Source organism: Arabidopsis thaliana, chromosome 2, assembly GCF_000001735.4.
Source record: "Arabidopsis thaliana chromosome 2, partial sequence".
Taxonomy (NCBI): domain Eukaryota; kingdom Viridiplantae; phylum Streptophyta; class Magnoliopsida; order Brassicales; family Brassicaceae; genus Arabidopsis; species Arabidopsis thaliana.
Genome location: NC_003071.7, coordinates 18,078,242 through 18,090,703, shown reverse-complemented (window position 1 = coordinate 18,090,703; position 12,462 = coordinate 18,078,242). Strand labels below are relative to the sequence as shown.

Below are 12,462 nucleotides of genomic sequence, written 5' to 3'. Positions count from 1 at the left end.
CTTCTTACATCTTGAAAAAACAAAGAGTTCCTTCACATGAGGCCATGAGCATGTGACATGCTTGAGTTGACTTTGAAATTTGAATGGATAGGGCCACGTCAACGCATTCAAGGATCCTTAATTAGCGCTTAAGTAAAACCTCTTTATTTGTCGTGACTCGCGAACCCCTTTTTTATTAACGTTTTAGTCAACACAACATTTCATTAATGATAATTCTACTACTATTAGTTTGCAATGTTAACTAAACTCTTTTTACGTGAGAAAACTTAAGATTATCATTTCCAGACCACCGCAAGTTCCTTGAAAAGATTGTTATATATATAACAGCTGCATATCTTAATACGGATTTATGGGCTTTAATTTGAAATCAATTGTATCAAATAGGTTTGAAAAAAAAAATCGTATCACATACCTTTATTTTTTGAGTGTAGTATAAGCAAGCAATATTGATGAATGCGTGAGTCTGCAAAATTTAACCCCAAAAAAAAAGTAAGCAACAATATATATTCAGCAATCATGTTAGAAAGTATTTTAATCATGTTGAACTGAACGATCTCCGCGCTAATTAGTATTCCTAAGAGACACCAATCAGAAACTATTGGATAGTTCGACGGTTTAGAATTTGTCCAGTTGAGAATGGTTTTCAAACTATTTTATAAAATTTTTTTAGCGAATTTCTAAAGTTAAGTTGACCAGCACATCTTGTGGTTAAATGTTTCACTCGTCGTTGAAAAAGTCTTTTCAACAAAATCTTACTTTCTGGATATAATTAATATCATATGTACAAAAATTGATTAATGGGTCTTAAACTATTTCATGTATTTACTATTTAGATAGAGACGTTTAAAAAAAAACTATTTTCGTGTCTTTACTATTTAGATAGAGATTACACGACATGGAAATAATAGTACATGGTCAAGTTTATATACGGACGACTCTCATGAAATCCTACAACAAGAAAACAAAGCAACATATAGTATAATGTGAAATATACACTGTTAAGCAACATATTACGTATTATAGTTATTTTTATGTTAATGACGTACAATGTACAAATTCTAGTATTCTTCACCTGAATTATTTGATGCTAAACTACGTACGTCGTGGTTATTTTCATTGTTCTTTAATTAGCCATCTCGAAATATAATTATTTCAATGTTACAAGATTTTAGTCGCTCTAATAGGATGTTTATGAATTTAAACCGACCCAATCCGACTTGTTTTTTCTTCTAAAAAATATTATCTTGAAAATGATTTTATTAAATTCGTTTTCGTCTTAGTCTAATTCAGCTATAAAGTATAAACGTTATGACCAAGTCCATAATCAAATCATCATAGTATTTCTCCTTAATCACAACTACAAGAAAAGGAAATGGGTCATGACTTTCTTATAAAACATTAACTAAGATTTGACCAAACATAATTTTGTATTATCAATATTACACCATAAATACGGCCACATATCCTCCTAGTTTCTTCACACAACTCTCCCCTCAAAACATTCCATCAAAGGAAAAAAATGGCGACACAAAATGCGATTCTGAAAAAAGCTCTCATCATTTTCCTCTTTACTCTAACCATCATGACAGGAACCGCGTTTTCACAAAACTGTGGTACAAACGGGTGTAAAGGCAACATGTGCTGCAGCAGGTGGGGATATTGTGGTACCACAAAAGCCTACTGTGGCACTGGGTGCCAGAGTGGACCTTGCAACTCTAAACCTAAACCTACTCCGACTCCAAGCGGTAGTGGCGGTCTAAATGCTGGTCCTCGTGGTACCATAGCAAGCGTTATCACACCAGCGTTCTTCAACAGCATCATGAGTAAAGTCGGAAGCGGTTGCCCAGCGAAAGGGTTTTACACTCGCCAGGCTTTCATCGCAGCCGCTGAATCGTTCGCAGCCTACAAAGGAACTGTTGCTAAGCGTGAGATTGCCGCCATGTTGGCTCAGTTCTCTCACGAATCTGGAAGTAAGTTCACCGTTTACTACATTCTATTATTCTTTTTATGTATCAGAAAATGTCTAAAAAGGAATTATTAAAGTATTATCATGTTTAAAAATTTATATAAATATCTGATTTATCAGTTTGCATTAAAAACTTTATTTTGATAATTGAAGAAAAATATAGAGACAGGAATATTTTCCTCATAAGAAATAAGGATTTGCTAGCTATATATATTACCAAAATGTGTTCCAAGAATGTGTCTAAAACAAGTTTAAAATAAAGTTTATCTGTTTGGTTATGTAAAGGTTTTTGTTACAAAGAAGAAATAGCCAGAGGAAGGTACTGCTCACCAAGCACAACATATCCTTGTCAACCCGGAAAGAACTACTATGGTCGCGGTCCGATCCAAATCACATGGAACTACAACTATGGTGCAGCCGGAAAGTTCCTTGGACTTCCTCTCTTGAAGGACCCAGATATGGTGGCTCGTAGCCCAACTGTGGCTTTCCAGTGTGCCATGTGGTTTTGGAACAAGAATGTGCGTCCGGTTTTGAGCCAAGGGTTTGGTGCAACCACGAGGAGGATCAACGGTGGTGAATGTAATGGTGGGCGTCCAGCTGCAGTGCAGAGCAGGGTTAACCATTACTTGGACTTCTGCAAGAAGCTTGGGGTCACTCCTGGAACCAATCTCTCATGTTGAAGACACTACTAGTTTATGAGGGTTTTTCATTAATGTCGTCTGGTTAAGAATTTCGTATCGAATAATAAAGTGAAGTCGAAAATACTAGAACTTATAAAATTTGTAAGAGATTAGAAGTTATATTGTGTGGTTGATGTCTCTTAAGGTAACTATATTGTGTGTTGTTTGTATCCGCTCGCTAGCATAAGTAATAAAGATGGAAGTATTATCCAATCAATATATTGGTTTCCCTGTGTTTCACACTAGACTAGTATACATGCATATAAGTAACGAAAATTACTTTTCTTCTATCATCACATCTTTTCTTCTATCATCAGTTCATCACATCTTTTCTTATTAAGTTTTAAAGAAAAGAAATTAGAGTACTAGCGGAACCAAACGAGGCTTGTGATTGATGATAACAACCAAAACAAATAAAAAAGAAGAGGAATAATGTTATAGATCACATATGATCCGATCATTTCTAACCGTCATGAAATTCATCGTAGATATGACAACATAATTATTAAGGATGTGCTAGTCTTTGGGTAACATTTTATGCTATTGTTAGATTCTGTAAAAATAAACTAGTGTTTTTGTTTTGGGATTGGCTTAAACTGGAGGCCATACTGGTTACTTGGTGATCTGAATCTAATTTCCTAAGAACCACCTTCGATTTTGTTTTTTTAATGATTCTTTAATTATTCCACATGTTTATATAATTTGCTCCTTTTTAAGTGCATCTGAAAGTCATAGGGATGGAACATTGATAACAAAGCAACAGATTGTCACGTGAAAGATTAATTCTAGTTTCAGCTTCTCAAAGTCCAGGGTTAATAGTTGACTTGCGAATTTATAGTGTTCAAATATATAGTAGCTAGATCTTGTGGATATTAATATATGTAGTCTTCCTTAAATTTCTAGCAAAAGCTTAAGTATTTAAAATATCAAGAATATATTAAATCAATTACAAATCGACTGATTTTGAACTACAAATATGTCCACAAGCCCCTCATGTTCACAAAATCCCCATTTCCTAACACTCATTTGCTATAACAAAATGACCATCAAAAACGTCATTTTTTCCCTCTTCATTCTAGCAATTTTGGCCGAGACCGTGTTCTCGCAGAACTGCATGGATACTAGTTGCCCTGGCCTTAAGGAATGTTGCAGCAGATGGGGTTTCTGTGGCACCAAAGATGAATACTGCGGATTTTTTTGTTTCAGTGGCCCTTGCAATATCAAGGGAAAATCATACGGATACGACTACAACGTTGATGCCGGTCCACGTGGTAAAATAGAAACCGTTATCACATCAGCGTTGTTCGATAGCATCATGAGCAAAGTCGAAAGCAACTGCTCGGCAAAAGGATTCTACACTTATGAGGCTTTCATTACTGCTTTCAAATCTTTTGGAGCTTACAAAGGAAAGGTGGCTAAACGTGAGATCGCTGCTATATTGGCTCATTTCTCATACGGATCTAAAAGTAAGTTCATTATATTATTAAAAACCAAAAATAAAAAATTTGCATTGGCGTTTTTACCTTTAATGCGTAAGATATTTGAAAATCATGGATGCATGCAATTTTGGTTTTTTGGAAGCTTAAAGATAATACATTTTATTTTTACGTAAAGGTTTTTGTTACAAAGAAGAAATATCGAACGAGAGATATTGTTCAAAGAGCAAGAAGTACCCTTGTGAACCGGGGAAAAACTACTATGGTCGTGGTTTGCTACAATCAATCACATGGAACGAGTATTACGGTGCCGGCAAGCACCTCGGGCTACCTCTACTGAAGGATCCAGATCTGGTGTCTCGTAGTCCAGAAGTTGCTTTCAAATTCGCAATGTGGTTCTGGAATAGAAACGTGCGTCCCGCTTTGTACTTAGGATTTGGAGAAATCACAAAGAGAGTTGATGGCCGTGAATGTGGTAACTGGCGTCGCGATGATACGAAGAACAAAGTTAAGCAATACATAGAGTTCTGCGAGATGCTTGGAGTAACTCCTGATCAAGGTCTCGATTGTTAAAGTCATTAGTGTGATGGAAATACTTTTAAATTAATAATAACTAATTTGATTGACCTATGGAACATATATATATTTGGTTTAAACTTTTCAAGATTTTATTTTGATAGTTACTTTTCAAATATCGGAACTCCAAACCAACGGCAAAAATCCATTTGGAAAACGGAATTAGTTTCCAGTACTAAATAGAAATATCGATCATATGCATGTAGCATTACGAGGGCTGGTTTGGCTTGATCTTTATGACATCATTTATTGGTATGTTTTCTCTGGTTGTATAGCTGATGCTTTCCTTTTATTTTCAATGAATTTTCGGACCAAATTAAAAAGTGAAATAGGGTAATAGGTTTGAGGATGATCGATTTACAAACTCACTAAGTTTGGCGATCGAAACACAAAAACCATAAAATTTGGAACTCTTTAAAGACGTAAACAAGATGAAAACTTTTATTCCATAGTCACAAAGTTTAAAATTGAATTTCAAATCGTTTGGACGTTTCGATTTAACATAAGCCATTTAATTTATTATTCATCCTTCCATTTCTATGTACTAGTCAATGTTGCTTATATTTTGTTTGCTAACAGATTAAGAAAAAAACAAAAGACAAAAACTCAAGAAGATATTTATTTTTTAGCCTTGGTAGATGGAAAGTCATTAGTTAGCATTAGGAATATGCAATAATGTTAGGCCATGGCTTTTGAATAATTGACAATACATGTTAAATAGTAGTACACCGCAGCCTCTAAGTGGAAAAAAAAAATTGTATAAATTAATTAATTCATTTCTACCATATAAAAAGGTTCCTTCCAAGTGGTCTACGAATACCCGAAGATATTGGACTTTTTTAGTTACCAGTACAGCTGAGGTGACCATCCTAGAAGGAAAATAAATGAAGAGATTATAGACTATCTTCAGTAATGTATGTGGATTTGTTGACGAAAAACAAAATTATACAATATATAGACTCGAATAATCAGGCAGTGTGCATGAATGTCTATATGAAACTTAAGATCATTTTATAATAAGATACACCTACGAAAAACTCTACTTTAAGATGAAACAATGAGTCCCAAATAAATTTGAAAGAATGAGTTAGTACCCAGCGAATCTGTCCTTTTATTTAATTGAGCTAATATTACTGTTAAGGGAATATGAATTGTCTTCATCTCGTAAAGTTTTTATTACTATTAAACAATATACATACGAATTTGAATTTTGATACTTATATGATGACGATGCTAACAAAACAGAAAACAATGGTTAGCGTATCTACATAATTCAACAGTAACAGCTGGTTATATGTGAAATAAGCATAAAACAAAGCCTGAATTTCTTTGATAGTGAGCACGAGTCATTATTATCCAGCGAGTACGTTGATTAATTTGAGATTTTATAGTAAGAACTTTTCTTAAGAAGTATAATTCATAAGAACTAATTGGAAGTGCAATTCTAGCGTTAGAATGTGTGGATTTAGAATTGCACTTCCAATTAGTTCTTATGATCAATTGTTTTTCTTTGACAATAACTTCATTTTAATGAGTAAATACAGTTTCTTTGACAATAAATCGAAAAACAAAACACAGTCATCTTATTTATCTACTTCTCGTTTCTTTTTATTCCTAATGCTAACTCGCAACGAATTCGTGGTGATTCAGTACTTGATAGACTTAGCATGAAGTTAAGAACTAAGGTTTGAGTAATTTCATTGCGATTGAAATCATTATAATTGATCATTATGATTATCTCTTAAACTTTAAAAATTTCCACGCGGCGACTCGAGTTTTAAAAAATCATTGAAAAGAATGAGTTGGTTGTTGAATCATACGATTCCTGAAAGTCCGGACCAGTGAGGCAGTGACCGAGCCGGAACGCACAACGTCCGGTGCAGTTGTCACTTCCACCAGAAAAGGCGAAACCAAGAGCTTTGAATTGAATAGTCAAAAATAATTGCTTCTACTCTTCATTCTTCAACGTATGCAACGTAACTTGTATGATTGTGCATTTATCATTTTTTATCGGCAAATTTTAGCCTTACACAAAAGACATAATAAAGTATCATGGCCTTTTTTGTTGACATTGTCCTTCTCTTGTCAACAATCTTCCTGGTTTTAAGATACATATGGATGGTTCAGAATGTCATATAGTATAATCTATTACTCTACACTTTGATTGATGACATTCTTATTCCGATTTTTATCCAAGTCTTTTATTAGATGAAAATCAACTGTTATTTTATAAAAAAAATAAATAGTGGATTTAAAGTGATTTGAGTGACATACATTAGGTGAAATTTGAAGGAATTTCTTAGTTAAAAAATCAAAGATGCAAATCTTATAGTTTTAGGTGAGATTTTAGAGAATGTTAATAGCAATTTCCTAAAGTTCACTAAAACCATCTCAAAACTCATCAAAACTAAAATCACTCTCAATTCATCCTTCAATACAGCCCCTAAAACTGAGAATCATTTTTTGTCAACTAAAACTGAAATTCATACATTTGATGGAATTTGAGTAGCCGCCGGGTAATGGACCCAACCAAAGGCTCACATAGTCACATGGTACCAAGATTTATAGTGATATTATGCGACATCTCTCTACCACATAGTCACATGGCACCAAGATTTATAGTGACAATATGCGACTTCTCTACTTAGGGCCGGCTTTCAGAAACTCTAGAAGAACTAGCCACTGATCGACTATATTAGAGTAGTTAATTTTATCAATTACATTTGAAATGTTTATCTCTAGTAAGATAAATATCAAACAAACAAAACTTAATCCAAGGACTTGTCTTCATATCGTCTATTAAGAGTCGAATTTAAGAAATGAAAAATAAACGATTCAAGCTTAAGTTAGTTTTAGGAAAAAGACATACTGTTTGCTCCATATAGTTTGTACATGTATTAAATATAGAATAACAAAATATTTTAATGTTTGCTCCATTGACATTACATGTATTAAACAGTTTAATAGAAAAACGAACATTTTTGTTTGTTCAATCATTGGGAAATCATAGAATTGTTCAAAATATGAAACAAAAGTGAGAAATATCAATTAATATAATAGTTCTGTTTAACAAGAAAATTGAATTTAGACCAAGTCCACAATATTCATCTTGAGTAAGAACACGACCAAAAGTCAAACTCGTTTCGAAATACATAAATATGTACCCCGCTATACAAAAAAGAAAAAGACATTTACATCCACTTATCCCAATAGACAAATGACCAAACTACCCAACATCTACCCCTATATATACCTCACCACCTTTGCCCTCTCAACCACAAACAATAACACAAAACATGGCTTTCACAAAAATCTCCTTAGTCCTTCTTCTCTGCCTCTTAGGTTTCTTTTCTGAAACTGTCAAGTCTCAAAACTGCGGTTGCGCTCCAAACCTCTGTTGCAGTCAGTTCGGTTACTGTGGTACCGACGATGCATACTGCGGTGTTGGATGCCGATCAGGTCCTTGTAGAGGTAGTGGAACCCCGACCGGAGGGTCGGTCGGTAGCATTGTGACACAAGGTTTCTTTAACAATATTATCAACCAAGCTGGTAATGGTTGCGCGGGGAAAAGATTCTACACCCGTGACTCTTTCGTTAACGCCGCTAATACTTTCCCCAACTTTGCCAATTCTGTTACCAGACGTGAAATTGCTACCATGTTTGCTCATTTCACTCACGAGACCGGACGTAAGATTTATGTCTTTCTTCTCTTCTATCTTTATATACTCAAAAATAAATTAATATTTTGTGTCTGTGTATACATCTACTTTAGTCATGACTCATTCGAAGTTTATAACTTTAGTAAACTAAACGAATGATTGGAGGATTTGATATTTTAAAACGTTTTGCATTATTTCAAAACAAATGAGGATTATATTATATTATTATAACACGTTAAGTATTTTAAGGAAAACAATTGGTTATAAGACCATATAAGATTAAACCTTTGATATTGTAGTAAGAAATGACATTTGACTTGATCTCAAGTAACTAAGATGATCCTAATCCTAAATAACTCTTCTGTTTCATGTGCATCTCCATACGTATTAGATTTCTGCTACATAGAAGAGATTAACGGAGCAACACGTAACTACTGCCAGAGCAGCAACACACAATACCCATGTGCACCGGGAAAAGGCTACTTCGGTCGTGGTCCGATCCAACTATCATGGAACTACAACTACGGAGCGTGTGGTCAAAGTCTCGGTCTTGACCTTCTACGCCAGCCCGAACTTGTGGGTAGCAACCCAACTGTAGCTTTCAGGACGGGTTTGTGGTTTTGGATGAATAGCGTAAGGCCGGTTCTGAACCAAGGGTTTGGAGCCACCATTAGAGCTATTAATGGAATGGAATGTAACGGTGGTAATTCCGGTGCAGTCAACGCAAGGATTGGATACTATAGAGACTATTGTGGACAGCTTGGTGTGGACCCTGGTCCTAACCTTAGTTGCTAAAAAACCTTTGAACCCAAACACGGACATATGTGACGTGGCATGTAATAAGTGAGATATACTAAAATTTCACACGTATGTACTTTATGTCGGGTCTCGGTGTTCCCTGCGTCACAAGCAAAAAATTGTTGTAATAAACTTGTGAAAGTGATTTTCTTTTCTTATGTGACTTCTTATGAAAGAGAATTTTAAGATTGATAGATGTTTGAGTTTGACACTTGCAGTATCTGATTTTGGGATACTCGCATAAATTGATATTATAATATTTTATAATCTTGTATTTATCACGCCAAAAACAAAAAGTTTTATAAAAAAAAACATAATGATAAACGTGTCATCACCACATTGGTAGTTTAATGGTTTTTAGATTGTTTTTGGTCAACATATGGATTCATTAGAGACGTATGCAGGATGCAGCCTAGCGTAATCAATGAGTCTGGTTTATGTTTGTGAACTTTTCAGAAAGAAAAAAAAAACTGATTTTATTAAAGAAAATAAGTACAAATGTTAGGAAATTTCGCAACGGTGATTTTTGTAGAAAATATGTTGTACACTTATTACGTTCACAATCCCCTCATATAATAATAAATGTTACCGTTTGGATTCTATCCGGTTAAATATAGAGGATCTATTATAGGATGTATAACTTTTTCTTTTTTTCTTTTTTAGGATGTATGACTTACTTATATATACAAGTCATATAGGATGTATGACTTGTATATATAAAACAACATCTATGTTATAAGTTCAAAGCATTTCATTTCGTATTTCAGATGATTTCAGTCCGCTATACGTATCTATACTCGATCTATTCATTGCAAATATTTTGAAGTTCAATGTTGAAAAGTCAAAACCATGGCAAACCATCGTACAGAGATTTATCATGAAAATATGTGTTGGCTTCTTTTAAGAGTCGGCTTTTAGAAAATGCTCGAGAGAAGAGGGGCAATTGATTGGGGACTCGGTTTGTATTATTGTAATTAATCAAGGAACACTCCAATATTTTTTTGGATCGTTTAGTAATAAGTAGTCAAATTCAATAATTTTTTCAGGTTCGATGTTCCAAGCCGTCGACAATTTTCTAACATCGCACTTCAAAAATTACCACATTTATATTTTTTGGTTAACATAATATTATTATTTGTGAAGGGCGGCTTTTCTTAGTTTCATTAACATACCGACTTTAAAAAAACAAAAAAACAAACCGACAGTTATCTATAAAAAAATAAAATATATCCTACAACTTTTTTATTCATTAGTTCCAAATTCAAAAAAAATGTGTAACCATGTAAATTAAAAGATCCTAATTCAACCAATTATTTTTCCAACTACAGTACAATTCCAATCTACCAGGTTTTTTTTTTGTTTTTAAAAGAAAATTCATTTTTTTTTTTTTTTTTTTTGTCGGCCAATTCAATTGCCCATACATCTTCGGCATAACAATCAAAACCATTGTTAAATAAATGAAAGAAATTAAATCACAATTGATTGCCAGTCCCACGGAAATGACCAATATACCCAATATCTTTCATCATATAAACCTCAAACTCTTCCCTCTCCTCAAACAACAAGAACCCAAAGATGGCTCTCACAAAAATCTTCTTAATCCTTCTCCTATCCCTCTTAGGTTTATATTCTGAAACCGTCAAATCTCAAAACTGCGATTGCGCCCCTAACCTATGTTGCAGTCAGTTCGGTTATTGCGGTACCACTGCAGATTACTGTGGTTCTACGTGCCAATCAGGTCCTTGTAGAGTCGGTGGACCCCCTACCGGTGCCGGTTTGGTTGGTAATATCGTGACACAAATTTTCTTTAACAACATTATCAACCAAGCCGGTAATGGATGCGCGGGAAAAAGTTTTTACACCCGGGACTCTTTCATTAACGCCACCAATACTTTCCCCAGCTTTGCTAATACCGTTACTAGACGTGAAATTGCTACCATGTTTGCTCATTTCACTTACGAGACAGGACGTAAGAATCTTTTTTCTCGGTTTTTGACCTTTTTATACACTAACCATATCCTAGCCTTCTAGGGTACATTACTAGATTGTGACATAAAAATTGAGTATGCGAATTTAAAAAATTTAGAGTAACAATTGTTTATTTACGTTTTAATCTACAGTAGCGTTTGAGTGTTTTAAATAATTACTAAAATACTATAACATACATACGTTTGAAACAATCATTATCTAGAACGAAAAAAGAATCATATTTAAGACGTAAGAGATTAAATTTTAAAACCTTGGATGTTATCTCATTTACTCTGTTTTTGTCCTACAATAATTATAAACTGAACATTGATTTTCTAGCATTTGTTCGTTTGTTCGTAAATTAACTAGTGTGTTTCAATATGCATCTTTGTACGTGTAGACTTCTGCTACATAGAAGAGATAAACGGGGCGTCACGTGTCATGTGCGACCAGAACAACAGGCAATATCCATGTGCACCGGCCAAGAGCTACCATGGCCGTGGTCCGCTCCTACTATCATGGAACTTCAACTATGGAGCATGCGGCCAGAGTCTCGGCTTAGACCTCCTACGCCAGCCCGAGCTGGTGAGTAGTAACCCAGTCGTGGCTTTCAGGACGGCTCTGTGGTTTTGGATGAAGAGCGTGAGGCCTGTATTGAACCAGGGATTTGGAGCCACCATAAGAGCCATCAGCGGTTTCGACTGTGACGGTAGGAACTTAGGTGGGGTGAACGCAAGGATTGGCTACTATAGAGACTATTGTGGGCAGCTTGGTTTGGACCCTGGCGCCAACATAACTTGCTAAAACGCTCTTGGGACATACATGGCACGAAAGTATTAAAGGTGAAATAAGAAGTGTTGTTGTAATTGTAGTACTTTTTTTTTTTTTTTTTTTGATAAAAAGCTAGAGTAATCTTGTGAAGTGAAATCACATTATTAAAAGATTAATAAATCGACTTATACAAATAAAATGCTTGATTCTTGATATTTATACCGCACCCAAAGAACAACAGAACATAACTTTGTTGCATAAGTTTTTGACTCCTATATGTAAAACTTCATTCCTTTCTTATCTAGTATTGTTGGTTTCTTATCTCAATTGAGCGATCGGATTAGAATTGGTCTGACAACTAGTTTATTATGTGAAACTTTTAAAATGAAGAGTTTTGTTGTGAATCAGAGGGTTTGAAAGAATTTGATTTCAGTTTAAAAGTAAACCGAATTTGTTCAAGTCGTTGTAGGCCTATGTTTTGTCTGTTTCTATACATGATTGATCAGTCTCTTGAAAGTATGATATATAGATGATAGAGCTTGTTTTCTCTATGATATACATGTTCCTGCAATATATCTTGTTAGATTACTAACTGGACTAAGTCTGGC

The 12,462-nt window shown here is 34.5% G+C and overlaps 4 protein-coding genes across 5 annotated transcripts; all 4 read left to right on the top strand.

Annotated features, from left to right (window-relative positions):
- Window positions 1-1,332: 1,332 nt before the first annotated feature.
- Window positions 1,333-2,892, top strand: AT2G43610 (Chitinase family protein). Its single transcript, NM_129923.4, has 2 exons — window positions 1,333-1,970; window positions 2,252-2,892. The coding sequence occupies exons 1-2, from the start codon at window positions 1,520-1,522 to the stop codon at window positions 2,644-2,646; spliced, it is 846 nt and encodes a 281-aa protein (NP_181889.1). The 5' UTR covers window positions 1,333-1,519; the 3' UTR covers window positions 2,647-2,892.
- Window positions 2,893-3,618: 726 nt separating this feature from the next.
- Window positions 3,619-4,743, top strand: AT2G43600 (Chitinase family protein). Of its 2 annotated transcripts, none has more exons than NM_129922.2 (2): window positions 3,619-4,112; window positions 4,261-4,710. In NM_129922.2, the coding sequence occupies exons 1-2, from the start codon at window positions 3,623-3,625 to the stop codon at window positions 4,653-4,655; spliced, it is 885 nt and encodes a 294-aa protein (NP_181888.2). In that variant the 5' UTR covers window positions 3,619-3,622; the 3' UTR covers window positions 4,656-4,710. The 2 variants fall into 2 exon arrangements, with proteins under 2 accessions (NP_181888.2, NP_001318415.1); NM_001337048.1 differs by having other exon boundaries at window positions 3,633-4,112; window positions 4,261-4,743.
- Window positions 4,744-7,927: 3,184 nt separating this feature from the next.
- Window positions 7,928-9,400, top strand: AT2G43590 (Chitinase family protein). The gene is made up of 2 exons (NM_129921.6): window positions 7,928-8,345; window positions 8,709-9,400. The coding sequence occupies exons 1-2, from the start codon at window positions 7,955-7,957 to the stop codon at window positions 9,110-9,112; spliced, it is 795 nt and encodes a 264-aa protein (NP_181887.1). The 5' UTR covers window positions 7,928-7,954; the 3' UTR covers window positions 9,113-9,400.
- A 1,209-nt stretch (window positions 9,401-10,609) lies between these two features.
- AT2G43580 (Chitinase family protein) lies at window positions 10,610-12,055 on the top strand. The gene is made up of 2 exons (NM_129920.3): window positions 10,610-11,084; window positions 11,484-12,055. The coding sequence occupies exons 1-2, from the start codon at window positions 10,691-10,693 to the stop codon at window positions 11,885-11,887; spliced, it is 798 nt and encodes a 265-aa protein (NP_181886.1). The 5' UTR covers window positions 10,610-10,690; the 3' UTR covers window positions 11,888-12,055.
- The last annotated feature ends 407 nt before the right edge of the window (window positions 12,056-12,462 follow it).

Bases quoted from the DNA above. Each gene is read 5' to 3' on its own strand.
- AT2G43610 (NM_129923.4), top strand. From the start codon at position 1,520: ATGGCGACACAAAATGCGATTCTGAAAAAAGCTCTCATCATTTTCCTC. The intron at 1,971-2,251 runs GTAAGTTCACCG...GGTTATGTAAAG, and splicing joins GTTCTCTCACGAATCTGGAA to GTTTTTGTTACAAAGAAGAA.
- AT2G43600 (NM_129922.2), top strand. From the start codon at position 3,623: ATGTCCACAAGCCCCTCATGTTCACAAAATCCCCATTTCCTAACACTC. The intron at 4,113-4,260 runs GTAAGTTCATTA...TTTTACGTAAAG, and splicing joins TTTCTCATACGGATCTAAAA to GTTTTTGTTACAAAGAAGAA.
- AT2G43590 (NM_129921.6), top strand. From the start codon at position 7,955: ATGGCTTTCACAAAAATCTCCTTAGTCCTTCTTCTCTGCCTCTTAGGT. The intron at 8,346-8,708 runs GTAAGATTTATG...CATACGTATTAG, and splicing joins TTTCACTCACGAGACCGGAC to ATTTCTGCTACATAGAAGAG.
- AT2G43580 (NM_129920.3), top strand. From the start codon at position 10,691: ATGGCTCTCACAAAAATCTTCTTAATCCTTCTCCTATCCCTCTTAGGT. The intron at 11,085-11,483 runs GTAAGAATCTTT...TTGTACGTGTAG, and splicing joins TTTCACTTACGAGACAGGAC to ACTTCTGCTACATAGAAGAG.